Here is an 18559-nt window from a genome sequence, read left to right as displayed (position 1 = left end):
TTTCAGAGCCTGATGATGCACAAAGAAAAAAGCTGTATTGTTTCAAGGACTTCTGTCCCTTGGTGAAAAACGCTTCCATTTGATGCAATTAGTTCCTTTGAGTCTCATTATAAAGAAAGGGTTCTAATTTATTTTTGTTGCCCCTGTAGGGAATCCTTCCCTTGGGATAAAGCCATGAGCACTGCATATTGCTGGGTTTCATCTTGGCCCTTTTCATCAATCTGTGCCTAGGAGTGAGAGGAACTTTCCCACTCTCTTTTTCCCCCCCTGTGCTCTGAAATACCTCCTCCAGCCTCTGGAAGACACTCACATATCTGCCTTACTTGTTTTGAGTTCCTTGCTTTTCCAGGGACTGGGCACCATCAAGAGCAGGAATCGAATAGGCTCATTTTCTCTTTAGGCAAATGTAATCTGTAGTGTCCACACTCACATCCCTGTAGAATTGATTCACCCTCCTAAGAGAAGGTGTGAGCTCCCTGTTTCTATGCCCCAAGCCTCAGTCATTTAATGTACTTTGTTTGGGTTTATTTTCATTTAATTTCTTTTCTTTTTTTCCCCCCTTTTCTCCTAAGAATACTATTTTTGGCACTCCATTGGCTTGTGCATCAACATCCAACCTAAATTAATCCATCTCAGTTCCTCCCAGGCAGCCAGTCCATCTTCTGCTGCAGTGCTATGTGCTGCTCCTATGAAACATTTTTTGGAGCTGCTAACGACACTGCCATGGGGTTTGATGCAGCACATTCCCTTCCAGGACATGGGAAATTATGTAAGCCTCTGCCTCTACTGCATTGCTTTCCAGGCACTGGCAAAGTTTTAGCTCAAAATATATGGCAGAGTGTGCCACCCATGTCCTACTTTTGCTGTGGACTTTGTCATTTATTCCTGTGCATACTTCTGGTCCCGCATGTACTTGCTTAAAATACCAGCAGATCACTTCTACTCCCACCTCCCACAAATTCCTCTGCAGCAGGGATATTGTTTGGCAGATTCCAATTGCTCTGTCCGGGGTGAAATCTGGGTCTCCTGCAGGTCCTCTGCCAGAGCTTTGTTCCCACTTGTGAGTCAGAGTCCTCTTCCCTGGGTGTATTCATTCTCCCCCAGATCTTGCAGCCGCAGGGTCTTGGGCTGCATTGGAATGTGGACAAATACTTCTTTCTGTAGTCTGCATTTAAGAACTCAGCACTCGTCTTTCATTTCTATGCAGAGTGAAGTACTTCTCAGATTCCTTTAATACAGTTTCAAGTTTGGCCAGAGTTAACTGAAAGCACATCAAGCCCTTCAGAATCACTTACTGTGAGATATAAGGCTGCTGTGGGTCTGCCTGCCTTGCTGCCAGTCTCCATCCCTGCTGACACCAGGGGAAGCTTTGCATCCTCCACGTTTCTGGAGACTGTCACTGTGGGTAAGGCATTTTCCTCCTTTCCAAGCCCTACCCCTAACAGCATTAGCAGGGTTTGGGGGCTGTTTGTCTTTGCTTTCATAGTCCTGTTGACATGGACAATTCAGCAATTGCTTAAAGCAGAGGAAGATGCTCAGTAATTCTTTTTACATTTGTGCCCATTTTCTGACCACCACATGGCCCTTTGCAGAATGCCAGCCCTGGTGCAAGGACCTGCCTGAAGGAGGCATGCCTGAAAGGGTTGTTTCTAGCAGCAGGTCTCTGTGGCTGGCTGGAAGTCTGCCCTCGCCACGCTTGAGCAACGCCTGTGCTGGGGTAGATATGGTAATACAGGCTTGTAGCAGATCCGAGCCAACAGCCAAGTTTGTGTCAGTTACCTTCAGTATCCCAAGGCCTGATGTCAACAGTCAGTTCTCTAGAATTTGTGTCACATCTGTGCCATGGCCACTGTTTCTCCTACTTACAGCTGGTGCTGGCAGCCACTGGTGCTGGCAGCCACTGGTGCTGACCCCAACTTGCACCTTTTGCCTCTTTTTCAGCTATTGCCACACCTAGTGCCTCTCTTCCCTCCCTGCCCAATCTCTTTATCTTAAACACACTGACTTCAAGGGTGATTGTGTAAAATAGCAGCTGGTTTTCCATAAGGGTCCAAGTTATTGGCAAAGAGAATCATCAGCTTCCCCAGAGAGCTTAAGCTTCATGACTAAAATGTAGCAGCAGGGAGAAAGAAAATTGTTTCTCTACATTATCTGAGACTACTGCATTCTAGCACATTCTTAACATTATCCCCCACAGGAAAACACTGAAGCCACAAAAACTGAGAAGGGTTTATGAGTATGCAAACTGTTATGGCTCCTCTGTGGTTCATGTTTATTGTCCTCATCTATAGACATCAATACTTTTGTTTTATTTTCTTTAATGAAAAGAAGGTTTAGTGAGAGCCAGAAGACCGTTTGGTGCAATAAATCCCCGGCTCTTGTTTTCATGCTACTCAGCAAATTCAAATCTGATGTTACCTATATGTAACTGGGTTGGTGCCAGGCCTGGCCTCTGGAGCTGCAAGATGGTTTGGGACTTGTTGTCCACCAGGCAGCACTGCTTCCCAACCAGCTCCATAGTCTCCAGGCACTTTCATGAGGTTTCTTAGTATGTGTTTGTGTGAGCAAGAGAAAATGCAGATGGGAAAAATGAAGTAAATGAAAGGAGAAGAATGGAAGAACTGATCACAAAGAACTAAAAAGTGCTCAAAATGCAAAGATTGCCTGAGATTCTGTTAGAGAGAGAAGGAAAAAGCATTGCAAAGATGGGGAAAATGGAGATAGTTTGGCATAAATAAAAGGAAACTGTGGGGAAAGAAGAGGCACAGCTGAGGCTTCCTTACCATTCATATGCCTGTGAATGTAATTGTTGTAGATCTTCCATTAATGATACTCCCTCCTCAATGCAAGTTGGAGTTCTGAAATCTAGAAAGGTAAGTGCAACAAAGTTGGTGAGGGGCTTGGAACACAGCCCTATGAGGAGAGGCTGAGGGAGCTGGGGCTGCTTAGCCTGGAGAGGAGGAGACTCAGGGGTGACCTTATTGCTCTCTACAACTACCTGAAGGGAGGTTGTAGACAGGCAGAGGTTGGTCTCTTCTCCCAGGCAGCCAGCACCAGAACAAGAGGACACAGTCTCAGGCTGCACCAGGGGAGGTTTAGGCTGGATGTTAGGAAGAAGTTCTATACAGAGAGAGTGATTGCCCATTGGAATGGGCTGCCCAGGGAGGTGGTGGAGTCACCATCACTGGAGGTGTTCAGGAGGAGACTTGCTGGGGTGCTTGGTGCCATGGTTTAATTGATTAGGTGGTGTTGGATTGGTTGATAGGTTGGACATGATGATCTTGAAGGTCTCTTCCAACCTGGTCTGGTCTATTCTATTCTATTCTATTCTATTCTATTCTATTCTATTCTATTTGTCCCTGTTTGGTGCTGTGGTGTCTTGTAGATCTTCAAACCAGCACCTTACTGTAGTAAATACTGAATGAACCCATTTGATTTCCCACCTGCTAATCTCCAAATCTCTGTCTCTGTTCATGTTTTACAGAGAGGGCTTAATACACCTCTCCAAGACTGCTTGACAGTGGGCAGACCTCGGGGTAGTATTTCCTGGGATGAGCAGCGCTACAAAATTTCATACCAGTGTTTCATTCCTGCTAAGTATGAAGTCTGAGGACAAATTGGATTCTAATGACCTTTTCCATCTGCGAATGGAGGCTGCATTGGCAGAGCTAACTCTGGCATTCAATGGTGAGAGAGCACTTCACTGCAATATTTATGTTAACCCGAGTTTTGTGATGCAATTCCTAGTAAAAGTTCCAGCAGTAATAAAAGCCACCATAAAATAAGGTTGGCATTTTACAAGATACTTTGTAGAAGACCATAAAATTACTTTTGTCATGATCACCATACCCACTAGAAAGATTAGAAAGTGAAACTCTTTGTCAAATATGCAGGGATTATCTTCCCATTAAACACTTAGCCTTTAAATTGATGAATGCTCTGCTGTGACCTGAAGAGACCGATTCAGGTGGGGAAAGAGAGCTTTTGAGGTTATTCTGCAGGGCCTGAGAGCATTCCTCACGAGGCCTGGCTTCAACCTAGTTTGCTTCTGCTTTTGTAGGTTCTTTTTGGAGTCAGTAAGATCCCTCAGCCAACAGTTCACAGCGGGTAGGAGAGTCTTCTGCTCTGAGGCATCCTTCAGAAGGACTTGATTCTTTTTCCTGATGATGAAGGAAATTGAGGCTTAGCCTCAGAAGGCAGAAGTTAACCATTATGAACACCTGCCTCCACCTCCTCTTCCAGCTGAAATGTAACCTTGTGTTTGATGATGTGTGTTATGTGAACAGAAGTCTTCTCAATTTCAAGTGTAGTTTTCTTTTTTGCTTTCTAGACACCTGTGGGCAAGATAGCTTTGCAAGGTGGGAATAACTCACTCCTGAAATCTACTTCCAGCTTCTGCAGGTGATAAGTCACTTTATTTATTCATTGGTTTTACTGTTCTTTTGCTTGAGTTGTTTTGTTCCTTACACCTCTCTACCATAAACTGCGTTCGGCTTTTACTTTGACCGGGACTTGCCAGCGTTTCTTTTCACTTTAATCTGGGATATTACAGCTAATACACATGAGCAAATAGATTGCAGAACATGTTGTAGGATCTTTCCAGGTCAGGGGATATTTTCTCTTACACTGAAATCACTGACATTGGGGTTAAGTGCTTCAGAAGGACGAGAACACAGAGGACTGAACCAAATGCAATGCCTCCAAAGCAGGTGATGCTGCTTTGCCTGCCAGAAATCCTTCCTTGTCCTGCTGTGTGACACACTTGCAGCACTTCTAGCTGCAAGCATTCAGTAAATCCTTGCAAAAGTCTAGGAATTGCTGCAATAAAGCATGGCTGTCTTATACAGAGAAGAGAGCAGGAGCGGGGCTGAATAAAGAGGTCAAATCAGAACCTGCATTTTTAAAGAAGAAGCATTACAGTCTGTTGTAAAAGGGACAAGTGTCTCAGGAACTTTCTATAAGCCAACAATCACTTATTTCACAGGTTAAACTAGGGTTTTCTTTCCTGCACAATTGCCCAGCAGAGCTAACAAAGCTGAAGCTGCGATTCTGAGAATCACAGGAGGAAATAAAACCTCTGTCTGTTAAAAGGATACAAGAGTATGTGGAAGACACAAAGGGATGTTAAATAGCAGTCTGTCTCACTGCATGTACCCTTTTAGGGATATATTTTAAAATCCAGTTAAATTACAAGAATTGAATTTTCCTAATCCAGGGCTGAGGGACTGTGGCACACAGTGAAGTGCAGAAATGCACTTTAAATCTGTTGCTGTAAAGATTTTCCTTCCTGAGTGAATGCTTGAAAAACTGAAGTCAGTGGAATTGTGCCTCACAAGAGGAGGGGAAAAACTATCAATAAGAGTCCACAGAAGATTTTAAAGGCTCTACTACAAAGGCTGCAGCCACTGCCTCAAGAACTATGGAAGCAATCAAGAAGGTGAAAAAGTGAGTCTAGCTGTTGAGTATAACTGGGGAAAGTAAAATCCTTTACATGACAGCGTTTATGTGCTATTGCTGCTGACTGCCCTACCGGGCACACAGCTGCTGCCTACTGCATGTGATGTGAGACAAGTTCAGTGTAGCTGTAGGAGTGGCTGACTTGGTTCTCCAGGCATCCTTAGTTTGGTCTAGGGGGAAGTTAATGTGCTTTGGTTACGCTGCCTGCAGGACTGGTGCTGAAAGCTTGCTCCACAAACTGAAAATCCCAAAGTGCCCTATTAGGACAGCTCTAAAATTCCTTCGTATGGGGAGTTTAGCTGGAGCTGAGATCTGACCCCTGATTCTTGTGTTTGTGAAATGCTTTCTGCACCAAAAGGTTCTGCTTCCAGAATGAACCTGGAGAGGCTACAGCAAAAAGGGGGCTGGCAGGGCATGGTTACAGTTACAACTTTTGATTAAATGGTTTACACAGATCAAGTGAATTAGCAAATCACAGCTGAAATCAATACTGGGGACTTTACTACAGCTGCAAGCACCATTATGTTTGGGGATTTTTTAACTCTTCAGTAGTTCTTCTAACTTGGAACAAAGGAGATTTTTACATCCCAAATACCAGAGGGGAGATATCTGGAGTAGAAAGAGTCCTAATGTCCTATATTTGGAACAGAATTAGAGGCAATTATAGCACTGTCCAGAGATAAAAAAAGGGACAGCAAAGGTGTTTCAGTTCTGGTCATGGATGAGAAACAGTGTGGAGGTGAAATGCTGCAGCTGCTGAGAGATAGAGATTGTTATCAGGATTAAGCAGGAAGCCTGTGTTTTGCAGGATCAAGAGAGATTAGCTGTGTTTTGAATGTGGGATTATGAAGTAATTAGATAAATGAAGACACATTTCTGACAAAAATGCTGCAAATAAGAATGCAATTACTCACTTGATACCCATTTTTTCTGTAATTTATCATTAAGGTCTTTGACTCTGTGGTGTGAAACACAGCACCTGGGCTTGTTGGAGTCTCCTCCCACCCCAGGTGTGGCCATTTGGCCCTCCCCACCCACTCCCCTATTTAATCCCACCAGGAAGGGCAGTAGCCCCTAGCTGAGCCCATCTGGGCTGAGGATCCTCCTCTCATCTCTGGTGAGTGCCCCTGCTGCACCCTGGGTGATGGTGGTGGTGACGAAAGGCCGGGGGGCCTGGTGGCCCCCCGGTTGTTAGGGCCATGATTGATGACTCCTCCAATCCCTTCCACGGGTGCTGGCTGGGGCTCCTTGCTGGGGCTGAGCTCCTCTGGGTAGTATCTTGGCTGGTGAAGGTCTTGCCCCAGGCTCTGGGCTGGGTGTAGGAATAGTGGTGGTGGAGCAGGAGCTGTTTAGGCAGAGTGGAGGATGGGGTAGAGGGAGCAGGAGCTGCTCTGAGAAGAAGGGGGTGGTAAACTAGATGATGTTTAGAGACTGCTTCCAACTCTGATGATTCTATGACTCCATGACCTAGTTCCAGCCCCCTTGTTATGGGCAGGGGCACCTTCCACTAGACCAAGTCATCATCTTTAAGGGTGTGTTTTTACCTATTTAGTTTTGCTGTACCTAGGAATTACAATCCAATCTGGTAGCTCTGCTGAACTGATGGGTTTGTAATTTGAAGCTACTTCACTTTGAAAATTAAGGCCTTCTGTATGTTGACATCAATGAAATGGTTACATGAAATTCAAGAGTGAATAAAAATGATTGGCACAAGAACCATCCAACATCCCACCAAATTTGTGGAAAGGGTTTGGCTACTTCAATACTGTTGCTCAGGAAAGTTAGTCTTTGTCTGAAGTGTAGGTAGTGGTAAGACTGAAGTGAACGCATAACTCAAAGGCAAGTTGTCTTACCAATTTATTAAGTTATGTCTTTCTAGAAAGACAATTCTGTGATCCATGCCTCGTTTTGCACCCTGGCTCAATACATCTTGGTTCAGAAAAAGGGTAGGAAGGATGCTCCAGGAGAGTTGGTCTAGATGATCTTCAGAGGTCTCTTCCAACCTCTACCACTCCTGGACTCTGTGAGAGGCATTTGTTAATAGCTGGCTTTGCTTCCAAACACCCAGAAATACATGGAAATAAACAATCTTGTGTGTACTGATGGAACTGTTTTGCCAGAAATATGTTGATTTAGAGGTGATTATTTCAGCAGCTCTCCTCAGCATTTTCTGAGTCTTATTTAAACAGACTTCCTTTACAAGCTTTCATAGCACCTCAGAAATGAAGTTTGTTTTCTGAGCTAGAAGAATGGTAACTTGTTGGAATTCTGCTGTGCCTTTGTAAGGCATAAAGGTAACTATGTAAAGAAGGACAATTCCTTACTTCACTTCCTTTTTTAGCAGCTCTTCTCAGTGAGGTCAAAATGAAGCATGCATTGTGATATCCTGACAAATATTTTTATCACTACAAATTTGTGTTTCAAGGCTTTCTGCGGTTGAGAGTTTGTACACATGTGGAAGGGTTGGGGTTTGTATTCCAGCATCTCTTTGAAGTGACAGCTGAGGTTTTCAGTCATAAGTCTCCTTGTAGAGCCCAAGCTGCTCTCTTTTTATCTCAAACTTTTTAATCATGCTTCCTGCACAGCTTGGAGATTGTTTGGTGTAGAACCGCTTGAGTTATGGATAGGAACAACAGCACAGGAAGTTCCACCTCAACATGAAGAGGAACTTCTTCACTGTGAGGGTCACAGAGCACTGGAAGAGGCTCCCCAGAGAGGTTGTGGAGTCTCCTTTTCTGCAGACATTCAAGACCCATCTGGATGCATTCCTGTGTGACCTGTGCTAGATTCTATGGTCCTGCTCTGGCAGGGGGGTTGGACTTGATGATCTCTGGAGGTCCTTTCCAACCCCTAACATCCTGTGAGCCTGTGACTGGCAAGAATATTAGCCTGCTTCATACCAAGTCAACCACAGGAGGACTGAGCCCAGTGTACTGTGCTAACAAGTAGGGATGAAATAACTGCTGCTGAAATACATAATTGGGCAAGAACTTACAGAATATATCTGGTTAGAAGACACCTCGGAGACCATCCAGTCCAACCCTTGACACAGCACTGGAGGCTCAACACTAAACTGTGCCCCTAAGGGGAAAAAAAGTGTTCTGCTGCTCTTTATCAGCCTGGTCTGGTAATTCATGTCTTGAAGAAAGGGTCAAGGGAGGACTGAAGTGATCAGCTATCCAGTGGGATCAAGTAAGTTGAAGCAATACAGAACTGGCAAGTACTGATGTAGTTCCTTGGGCACAGAAGTCCCCAAATGCATAGCAGGTGGTTTGTGTGTGATGGTGCTGAAATGCAGCCCTGGCTGGGGTGAAACACACAAGTCAGGTGGAACCATATATAGCTGAATGACAACAAGCTTCTGTAAGCTTGCCTGGGAAATCTCTTAAGATTTCAGATGGTGCAAGATCTTTAATGTCTGTAGAGAAAAGGCTCATACAGAATAAACTGCAGAGAACTCAAAGTAAGGAAGGAGAAAGCTGGTGGAAGTTACATAAACCTTATCTTTCACTGAAACAAACAGCTTTGTAGGAAAGTCTGTGCACAGCAGAGGTGCTAGAGAGGAAGAGTTACCCTGGAACTACCATTAGAAGAATGAATGGTATAGTCTAACATAGCAGGGAGGTGGAGCAAGGTGTTTGGATCTGGATTTACATCCATATCTGCAAGGCTTTAGTTTGAACTTCTGTTTGTTGCTTTCATTGGGTTATATTTTGCCTTTCTGCAGGCATGTAGATTTCATTGGATTCCATGTGCACCAAGGGGAGGATTCAATGCTGGGGTCCTTATGTGAGCATGTGCTTACTCTCCATTGTCTAGGGCTTTTTTTTCCTAGTGACAGAGGCTTTCCTTCTAGTTACTGGTATTTAGAAACTGTGGCTTAAAATCAGATCTAGAGATGGAACTGTCCATTGAGTTCAGTGCTCAGATACAGCAGTAAAACATGAGTAACTGTGACCCTTATCTGTGCTACTAAAGAAATGCCTAATGTGCCTGTGTGGAAAAAGTGGAGCTACCCCTGTTGATAGCTTTCTCAGAGAGTAAAGGTTGTATTTAAACCAGTTGTGCCAGGGAGGATTAGGTTGGATGTGAGAACAGTTTTTTACAGTATCACTTAAGATGGAAAGGAACTCAAGGATCATTGAGTCCAACCTATCAACACAGACCCCATGACTAGACCATGGCACCAAGTGCCACGTCCAATCTCCCCTTGAACGCCTCCAGGGTCGATGACTCAACCACCTCCTTGGGCAACCCGTTCCAATGACGAATTACTTGCTTGGCGAAGAACTTCCTCCTCACCTCGAGTCTAAACCTCCCCTGGCGCAGCTTGAGACTGCTTGAAATCATAGAATCATTTTGGTTGGGTAAGAACCCTTAAGACCATTGAGTCCAACCACTGTCTGACTGCCAAAACTGATGCTAAACCATGCCCCATAGCACCACATCTTTGCAATAGCTTTTAAACGCGCAGGGGATGGTTGTGTAGCCCTGCCTGCAAAGAGCAGTGGCAGTGTCCCCATCCCTGGAGGGACACCCCAGCTGCGTAGATGCAGTGGGACAGTGGCAGCTTGGCTGTGCTGGGTTAACAGTTGGCCTCGATGATCCTCAAAGTCCCAAACTGTGGTATGATTCCAGGAGCGCAGCAGCAGGGCAGGCTTCATCGCCGATCTCTCCATCACTCCGCACGGACAGCCGCCCCGCTGCGCGCCGCCTCCCTGCCCCGCCGCCGCGCGCCCGGCAGCTGGCCGTGAGGGCGATCATTGATTACAGCTGCGGCGGCCGTTACGGCGATCATTGATTACAGCTGCGGCGGCCGTTACGGCGACCGTTGGGCTCGCGGCCGGCGCCTCGCCCCTCGCCCAGCCGCGCCCTGCCTCGCACCGCCGCCGCTCGCGGGTAGATGGCGCCAGACCTCGGCCGCTGGCACACGCCCGCCCCGCTCGCCGCCGCCGCGCACACATACACCGGGAGCCGCTGACGGAGCCTACGCGGGGCTCGCCGGCTTCTCCGACTCGCCGCCCCAGCAGCGGCAGCAGCACAAAGGACAGCAGCCGGAGGAAGAGGAGGAGGTACGCACGGTGCTTGGAGCCCCGGCCAGCGGCGCTGCCAGGAGGTAGGAGATTCCTCTCCGCCCTGGCAACCGAACTTCGTGGAGCCAGCGCTGGCTGCTCCCGCTGGAAGCTTCGCTGGGCTTTCGTAACGTTGTCTTTCCCCCTGGCTGGTGTCTACCCAGCTGCAGGTGATCCGGTTGTTTATCATTATAATTGGGGCTGCTCCCCGCCCCTCCAGGCGGTGCGGGTAGAGGGTGGGTGGGTTTCAGCGCACCCGGCTGACAGAAGTTGGTGAGGGGCGTGAAGGGGAGACGAGCCCGAAGTTGGATCCCCTCAAACTTCCCTGCCTGGCAAAGCCTCCCCCGTGGCCGCACCGCTCCGCTCTTCGCTGCTCAGCTCCTCTCCGCTCCTCTCCTTGCAGATGTCGCGGGTGCTGGTAATCGCCGCCTGGTGCTTTCTGCAAGTGGAGAGCCGGCATCCTGAAATCATCACGAGTAACAGCAACCACGGCAATTTCCTGGACAACGACAAGTGGCTGAGCACCGTTTCGCAGTACGATAAAGACAAGTACTGGAACAAATTCAGGGATGTAAGTACTAGAATAGAATTCTATGGTTCTATGTAAGTCTCCTTCGCGCACGGCGGACTTCTCGTTCGTTTCATTTGGCCGTAGCATCCTTTCCACAGGGGGCTGCCGGCTCTTAGCTGCGAGTGGAAGTGAGATGCAGCTTGGGCAACCGGTTGCTGTTTGTCTGAAGAGCTGTTTGGAAGCTGGACGGACAGTCCTGGCGTTGTCTGGGGTAGCTTGGGGCCGGTGTCGTTCTCCCTGAGAGCATATTTTCCTTTGGAGAGGAACTTTTGAGCGAAGTTTTCTGTGCCTGCTGCTTAAGAGGCTAGTTAACCGTAAAATGATGGAGCGATGTGTGTGTACGAAGGGAATATTTACCAGTTCAGGCCACCAGGTGGAAAGCAGGGAAGCTTGCTTTTTTTTTGCCTGCAGTTTTAATGGACAGCATTTTATTGTCAGTTCCGCTCGTGGAAATCTTTTAAGGCTGAGGCAGGGTTGGAGGTTGACTCAGGGTTGGGGTTTTATTCAGCCTGGAAAATAGGGGTCACTTCAAGATGTCTGATGACTTGTATGTGTACAAAACAGATAATTTTCTTAAGCTTGAAATTACTACTTGAATTCCCCTGGTTTGGATAGAACTGCGTGTACTAAGCCAATGACTGGAGAAAGGGAAATGCAACGTTTGTGGTACATCTAATATTTACAGAGCTCCTCTTTCTTGTTGTTTGTATGCTGAAAAAGCTTCCTTGGAGCAGACAGAGAAAACCCTACCTCAGTCTGCCCAAGGGTGGATAAGGGAAATATTAATGTTGATCATGGGCGCATTAAGGTTAAGTGCTTTGGACTGCATGAAATCTGTGCACCGTGGCTGCGGTGTGACTCCAGGGAAGGGAAGAGCAGTTCTGCTACTACTATTCTGTAAGAATTTGCTTGGTTGGTTAGCAACTCTGGTGGTTTATAATATATAAACAAGTTACACATTGATACTTTGAGTATTTCAGTGGCCTTAATGCTGTAGCTTTGCAAAGAGGACGTGAGGGTATTGCAGTTAAATGTGTCCTGTCCCTGCCCAGCTTATTCTCTCTACGTTCTCTGTAGTTGTGGTCATCTCTGTATCTGAGCCATCATGCTGCTCTGAATTTCAATGCAACAAAGTATGGCCTTAACAATGGTATCAGCAGATCTGTCAGAATATGTGTTTGTGTGCAGCCACTGTGATGGCATCCACCTGCTGGGACTGCTGAAGTTCTCACACAATAGGTGTTTGGAAACGCCTCTTGCTTGTACAGTCACTATTTGATGAAGATTCTGCAGTTAATGTGGATTCATGGATTTTTACCAGGCTCCAAGAGCATGTTTGTTAATACCTGACTTAGTCTCATGGGCAATGCAGGTCAAGGATTTCACTCATTTCACTTCTGCATTCATAGAATGTAGAATTTGATGTGAGAGTTCAGCAGCATTTGAAAGTGGTAAATGGAATGGAGGACTGACAATGAATCCAAACCTGCTTTTAACCAGGGACAGCCCTAGAGCAAGGGATGGTTGTACAGCTTGGGGCATCTTTTATCAGTCTTCTTCCAAATTGAGGTTATATGTTAATTACACTTACTGACCTTGAAGTTTTTATTTAATGTTATGTAGCTTTTCTTTTCTGAAGCCTGGGGTCCTTGCAGCTTCCCATCCTCATTCCCCAATATCAGAAGTACAAGTGTCTTTCTCACAAACATCTTCTACAGGTTTTAAGGTTTCACAACTTCTGAAAATGCTTTTAAAAACTTTCTGAACACTACAGCAAAGCCCATAGAGCCTCCAAACTCTTTTCTGGAGGAAGAAAGGACAAGGAAAAGCCAATAGTATAAAGTTGATGCAAAGTTTAGGTGTCTTTCTACCCAGCCATCTTCATGATTCTATTTAATTACTTTAGGAGGAGAGTGCTACCCATGTGTGAGTATCCAGGAAACCTTTTATTCAGTAAAGTAGCAGGCACTACTAAAATGTGCATATATAATTAAGCTCTTAACAACTTGTCTTCAACCACAGGGATTTACTACATGATAATCTTCCGTTAGAGGTTCTGTGCACACAGAAGACGACATGCATAAGCAGAGTTGCAGCCAGTGCAGTAGAGGCAGCATGCCTCACTCATGCAGCTGTGTCTTCGGAAGCAATCTGATCCTGGCTTCATGCCTGTGTTGTCAGGCACAAATCATTAAAACATTTTGTTTAAAAACCTGCCTGGTGAGGTGCAGCATAGCTCTGTTATTAACTGCTGGGGGTGGCATAGACTGGCATTTAAATCGAAATGGTTGGATTGTAGGGGAATTATGTTCACATCTTCCCTTTGTTCCCAAGCTCTGACTAGATACCCAGCATCAGCAGATGAGGTGCTCAGTGTGGGCTTAGCACAGAAAGCTGGAGTATAGAAGTGGTGCTTCAGTTAAAAACTTCTTGAGTCTGATGCTACAGCCGGGACAGTGCAGAAGGTCCTGGTAAAGCAGAGAACCAAGGTTGCAGTAATTGTAATTACCTGTAGCAGCTTTCTGAATTTGATGTTGTCTTATATGGACAAAATGATTCAAGTGTTACCATACTGGTGTCCTGGTGTGCAGTAGGAGAAACACAGCAGGTGTGGAGCTGAGATGGGATTGCTTTGGGTGTGGCCACTTCAAACCCTTTATAGGCAGCACAAACACCTGCACCCAGGTGTCTGGAAATGTGCCTGCATGAATCTAGCAGAGTATTGCACTCTGGGGGTGGGTTTTATTTCAGGTGATACACAATCAAATATGAAATCTTAAACTGGCCTCCTCTCAAGTTTTCCAGTTATTCCAAAATCAATTGGCTGGTCAGCCCTATTGAGTTATAGTCCAATATGGTCTGATTTGAGCAGACAGCTATTGATCCCTTTTTTTAGTGTGACCCATATTTCTTTCGGGCCAAGACCGCTCGCTGGTTGCACTTAACGGCCCAGCGGTCATTACTCTTCTGTGGAAACAGAGCAGAGAAATGCACCTCATTTAAAGTCTGCGTCCCAGCCACGTAATCAGGCTCAATTCTTAAGTCTGACTGAACACAATGGTGTGGAATGATGATCTGTCAACATCTTCAAAAGGCCTCGGGGGATCTGCTTGAAACAATACAATGCAATCATTGCACGCGATTTGAGCACGATTTGTAAAAGGCTCCAGCACTGCTTCTGTGAAGGAGCAGAGCCTGGGAAGGAGCAGTAAGACCAGTGGGAGGGAGCTGCTCTGAAGCACGTGCTGTGGAAAACCTGGTACCTTGTCCAGCATCCATAATGGTGTAATGTCTGATGTATTAATAAGCTTGCTTTACAATCTGAACTTGATATTCTTGTATGTCTTCCAATCCTTTTTCCTTGCCTGTGTGACCTGTGACAAAACCTTAACTCAGCCATAAGTCCCATTTTATAGCTGGAAACAATAGTATTTCTCTTCCTCACAACTGTATAGAAGCTGTAAAAAAGAAAGGACAGAGCTCAGGATCTGTGGTAGTACAGAATTTATTATCCATCTAATCCATATATTGAATGTGGCTTGATAGGTACTTAAGTAACTGACCAGGTCCAGTTTAATAAGCATCTAAAGAACATGAACTGAATCAATGTAATTATTCCTAGAAAAAGAAAAGAGGAAGCAAGCTGTGGTCAGGAGGATGGTGCTGCAGCTATTCCTGGTCTACAGCTGAGGCTTGGAAAAACAGACATCAGGAATATGAGAGGCAGAGAGTAGACCTCTTTCATTTTATGAACACAAATGTTAAGGCCTCGATCTCTTGATCAAATCTGTCGAGAGAGATCCTTTGGCTTAAGAGGAGCTTGAGCACAAATTTGACACCTGCAGGTGAAGTGAATTATGATGAGCCTAGGAAAGCATTTGTTATGTGAATAGCCCCTGTTATTGTAATGGGTCACACTGCAGCAGCTCTCTGTGTTCAGGCATAGGGAGCATGGCCCCTTCGTGTTAGGCTTGTCTTTAATCAAAATTATATGAACAGACTAATTCTATTACTTGGAGTTATGTCTCTTACATTATTAATGCTTATATATAAAAAGGTAATAAGTTCAACTAGCTATGGATTAAACTGCAAAAAGGAAGAAAAAAGTGAAATGAACTTAGGGGATCTAGAATAAACCATACCAGGAATTTCTGTGCAGTTGAAAGCTAAGAGTCTTGGCATGAACTCCAGTTTTGGTGCATATTTATGCATGGCAGGCTGCCAGACCACGTTCTGAGCATTAACTAAGCTGTTTCTCTAAATTTCATTGCTTACAGAGTTTCAGTTCATGTTAAAACCCCATGTATTATATGCCTGGAGATGCTTTGAGACTGTGCATGCCTAAGAAGCAAGGCATGAAATGTCATCATCTGTGTGTATACGTTCCTCAGACTCACTGTGGATAAATAGTTCCATATAACTCTCAGCAGCATGAAGAGTTATGTGAGTGGTGTATATACAATAGTTACATGTAAGCAGGTTAGATATTAGACTTCTCAGGTGGGTCATAGACTACTGGTCTCTGGTTTGATCACTGAAGAGACAGTTTTGCACCTTTCTAAGCCTATGAGTTCCTCCTCAGACCTGATCAGAAGTGGAGTGTTAGGTGATAAAGCTAGGAACTGGAGGAGCTGTATTGTTGCAGCTTTGCCACTGATGGGTTATTGGACTTGGCTCTTCATGCTTATTCACTGCTTTTCCCCTTGTTGAGTTTATCTTTCCCAAAATTCAAAGTGTGGCAGTGAAACTTGGTAGCAGAGAGTTGGAAAACAGGACCCATAGTGAGAAGGACTGGAATACCAAAGAGGCAGCACCAGACTTTGGGAACTCAAGTAATAGAAATGAAATGAAATTTAAAAGTACAAAGTAGAAGGTCATGGAATTGAGAGTTAACATGATTTTACTCTGGGTCCTGGCAGCTCAGCTTGAAAGAGATGAGAGGGAAAACCTGTGTGCTTTTATTGATTTGCAGAGTTATTCCAAATAACAAAAATAATGCTACTTGAGGAGAGCAAATATGTTGTAGGAATGCGGAAAACGAAAGATTTCTGCCTCTGCTAGAGAAACAAAATTGTTCAAGGTGTAGGAAAGAGTACTCAGTTCTGAATATTTCTTGATTTATTATTTATTTGATCACTGAAAGTCAAGAAGGGCAAATTTTTTTTTATGGAGCTGATGAACCAAAGGCCTTCTAGCATTGCAGGGAGAAATAAAAAGCCACCAGGAAGATATTTCTTACCAAAACATCACATGTTTCTACTTTATCTTCTCCTCACATGTAAGCACAAGGGGGGTTTTGTGGTTCAGTGATCAGTGCATTCACAGAGCTACAGGATGATGGGGGTTTGGAAGAGACCTCTGGAGTTCTCCTAGTCCAGCCCCCTGCTAAAGTAGGGCACTCACAGCAGGCTGCCCAGGATCACAATGTCCAGGTGGGTTTGGAATCCCTCCAGAGAAGGAGACTCCACAACCTCTCTGGGCAGCCTGCTCCAGGGCTCAGCATCCTCACAGGAATGAAGTTTTCACCTTATATTTAGGTGCAGCTTCCTGTGTTCTAGCTTGTGCCCTTTGCCACCTACCCTATGACATTCAAAACATACACTGCTGCAAAACCATTCAAGTCCTGCTGCTTCTGTAGTGAAGACAACAGTCGTAAGGAAGGTTACAGTAGACTTGAGGAATGCCTCCTAGCTGGGGAATGGATGTACCTAATCCATGAAGTGAGTGGGTTCTGTGATGGGACACAGGCACCTCAGGCTTGCTTCCCAGGAGATCATCATTCCAAGCTCACCTCACCTTGAGATTTAATTGAAGGTGAATGCTGTGTGTATGGATTCTAGTGGATCTGGAGTGAAGTGCAACAGAGTTGAAATGTGATTTATGAGTCTACCCAGACACATTTGCCATAGGTTGTCTCTTAGGGCAGTCCTTACTCAACAGAAGGACAAGGCTGGAATATAAATGTGATGAAAACACAGCTGAGATGTACTTGCCCAAGCTGCATGAAGCTTCAAAGAACAGCAAAAGATGAGAATGAAGCTGTGCAAATGTAATTCCTAATCAGCTTCTTGCAAACAGAAGAGGTGTGCTCACTACAAGTGACCTTCTCAAACCCAACGCTTTCCTCCTGCAGTGGACAAAGGGAAAAATAATGGCACTTATGCCAGAATAATTAACTTGGAAGGTGCAGAGAGCCAGCATTTTGTAATTAACTGACACTTAGCCAGCTTCCCAAGGAATTAGCTGAGACTCCAAAGCAAAACAGGTCAGTGGAAAACTAGAGTGCTGGCTTCTGTGTTGTAAGGTTCAAAATATAACTTGAGTAGCTTGCTTAAAACAGAAGTGTTCTGAGCATTGCACTCATAAATCATATCCCTGCTCTGAAATTCTCTGGATTTGAAGTTTTCCTTAATATTTTGAAAGGTTTTTAGAGTAACCATTCCCATGTTCTACTGCTCCCTCCTGTCCCAGTGTTACAGGATTTCTTTTCCTCAAGGACCCACTTCATCACAAATTTAAGCAGTGGTTTTGTCAGATTCCTGGGAGGTGCTTGCTGGATGTAGGCTGGATGCTTTGAGAGTTGCAGCGGGAGCTATAGGGAATGATGTGAGGAGTGTGCACCTCTGCAAGGACAGCAGAGGAATCTTTCTTGCTGAGCTTGAGGTTAACAACGAGTAAAGAAGTGGAAGAGGCAGTTTAGATGTATTGTGATGTTAGCACCTTTGGGGAGGTGGTGCTGCAGAGAAAACAACAAATCAAAGCCTGGTACAGAGCTGTGGGATAGGCTTTGGTTGTTTCTCAGAGCTCACTCCTGTGAATGGAGAAGAGAGGGGAGAATCCCCACACTAATGAGCTGTGTTGTGTCAGGCGTAATGCAGAATGGGTGGATTGGAAATAGTCATGGAGGGCTGAGCTGGGATGTCTGTCAGTGTAACAGCTGTTATCAGTTGTTATTTACCCAGCTATCCATGGGTGAATAATACCAGTTTCATTTGGGGGAAATTGACCAGGCTTAGGGTTGAGAAAATGAGGCTCATTATTCTCAAGTGCCAAAAGTTAAAGCTCAGTTATGATACCCTGTTTTGAGCACCAGGGAGATTACTGCCTTTTTTTGTCTCAGATAATTTAAGTGTTTACTCTGTGTTTATGGCTTTAACCAAGAGGCTAGAAATGTGTAATTTCAGTCAGCATGTCTTTAACATTGTGTGCACCCTTTGAGGATAAAATATGAGCCTAGCTGACTTTGGGCTGGGGCAGCTGAGCTGCTTTCCCCGGAGGCAGGATTTCTTGAATGAAATGGAGATCAAATATTACATCTAGGAGATGAAATCTCTTTTCAATAAAATCCATTTATTCAAGGGCTGTTTGATTATCTCCTTCCTTGTGTAACCAAAGATGAGATTTGTCTAGAAGAGCTGTAGTGAAGTCTTGGTTGTGTTGGAGCTGATGATCCAATTCT

The 18559-nt window shown here is 45.1% G+C and overlaps 2 protein-coding genes across 3 annotated transcripts in view; one reads left to right on the top strand and one right to left on the bottom strand.

Moving 5' to 3' along the window:
- Positions 1-7357, bottom strand: part of TRPC7 (transient receptor potential cation channel subfamily C member 7) — a 250690-nt gene extending 243333 nt beyond the window's left edge. Inside the window, exon 1 of the mRNA XM_068148605.1 lies at positions 7311-7357. Coding sequence (XP_068004706.1) covers positions 7311-7357 — 47 coding nt within the window. The remainder of the gene's footprint in view (positions 1-7310) is intronic.
- Positions 7358-10443: 3086 nt separating this feature from the next.
- Positions 10444-18559, top strand: part of SPOCK1 (SPARC (osteonectin), cwcv and kazal like domains proteoglycan 1) — a 309361-nt gene continuing 301245 nt past the window's right edge. The window contains exons 1-2 of one of the 2 annotated variants that reach the window (XM_068163062.1): positions 10444-10529; positions 10933-11100. In XM_068163062.1, coding sequence (XP_068019163.1) covers positions 10933-11100 — 168 coding nt within the window. In that variant the 5' untranslated portion in view covers positions 10444-10529. Of the gene's footprint in view, positions 10574-10932; positions 11101-18559 lie in introns of both variants that reach the window. The other variant, XM_068163053.1, reaches the window with a different exon arrangement.

The sequence above is a fragment of the Melanerpes formicivorus genome, unplaced genomic scaffold (assembly GCF_026170545.1).
Source record: "Melanerpes formicivorus ecotype bairdi unplaced genomic scaffold, bMelFor1.0.p_v2 SCAF_2, whole genome shotgun sequence".
In the NCBI taxonomy this organism is placed as follows: domain Eukaryota; kingdom Metazoa; phylum Chordata; class Aves; order Piciformes; family Picidae; genus Melanerpes; species Melanerpes formicivorus.
This window is presented reverse-complemented; position numbering and strand designations above follow the sequence as displayed.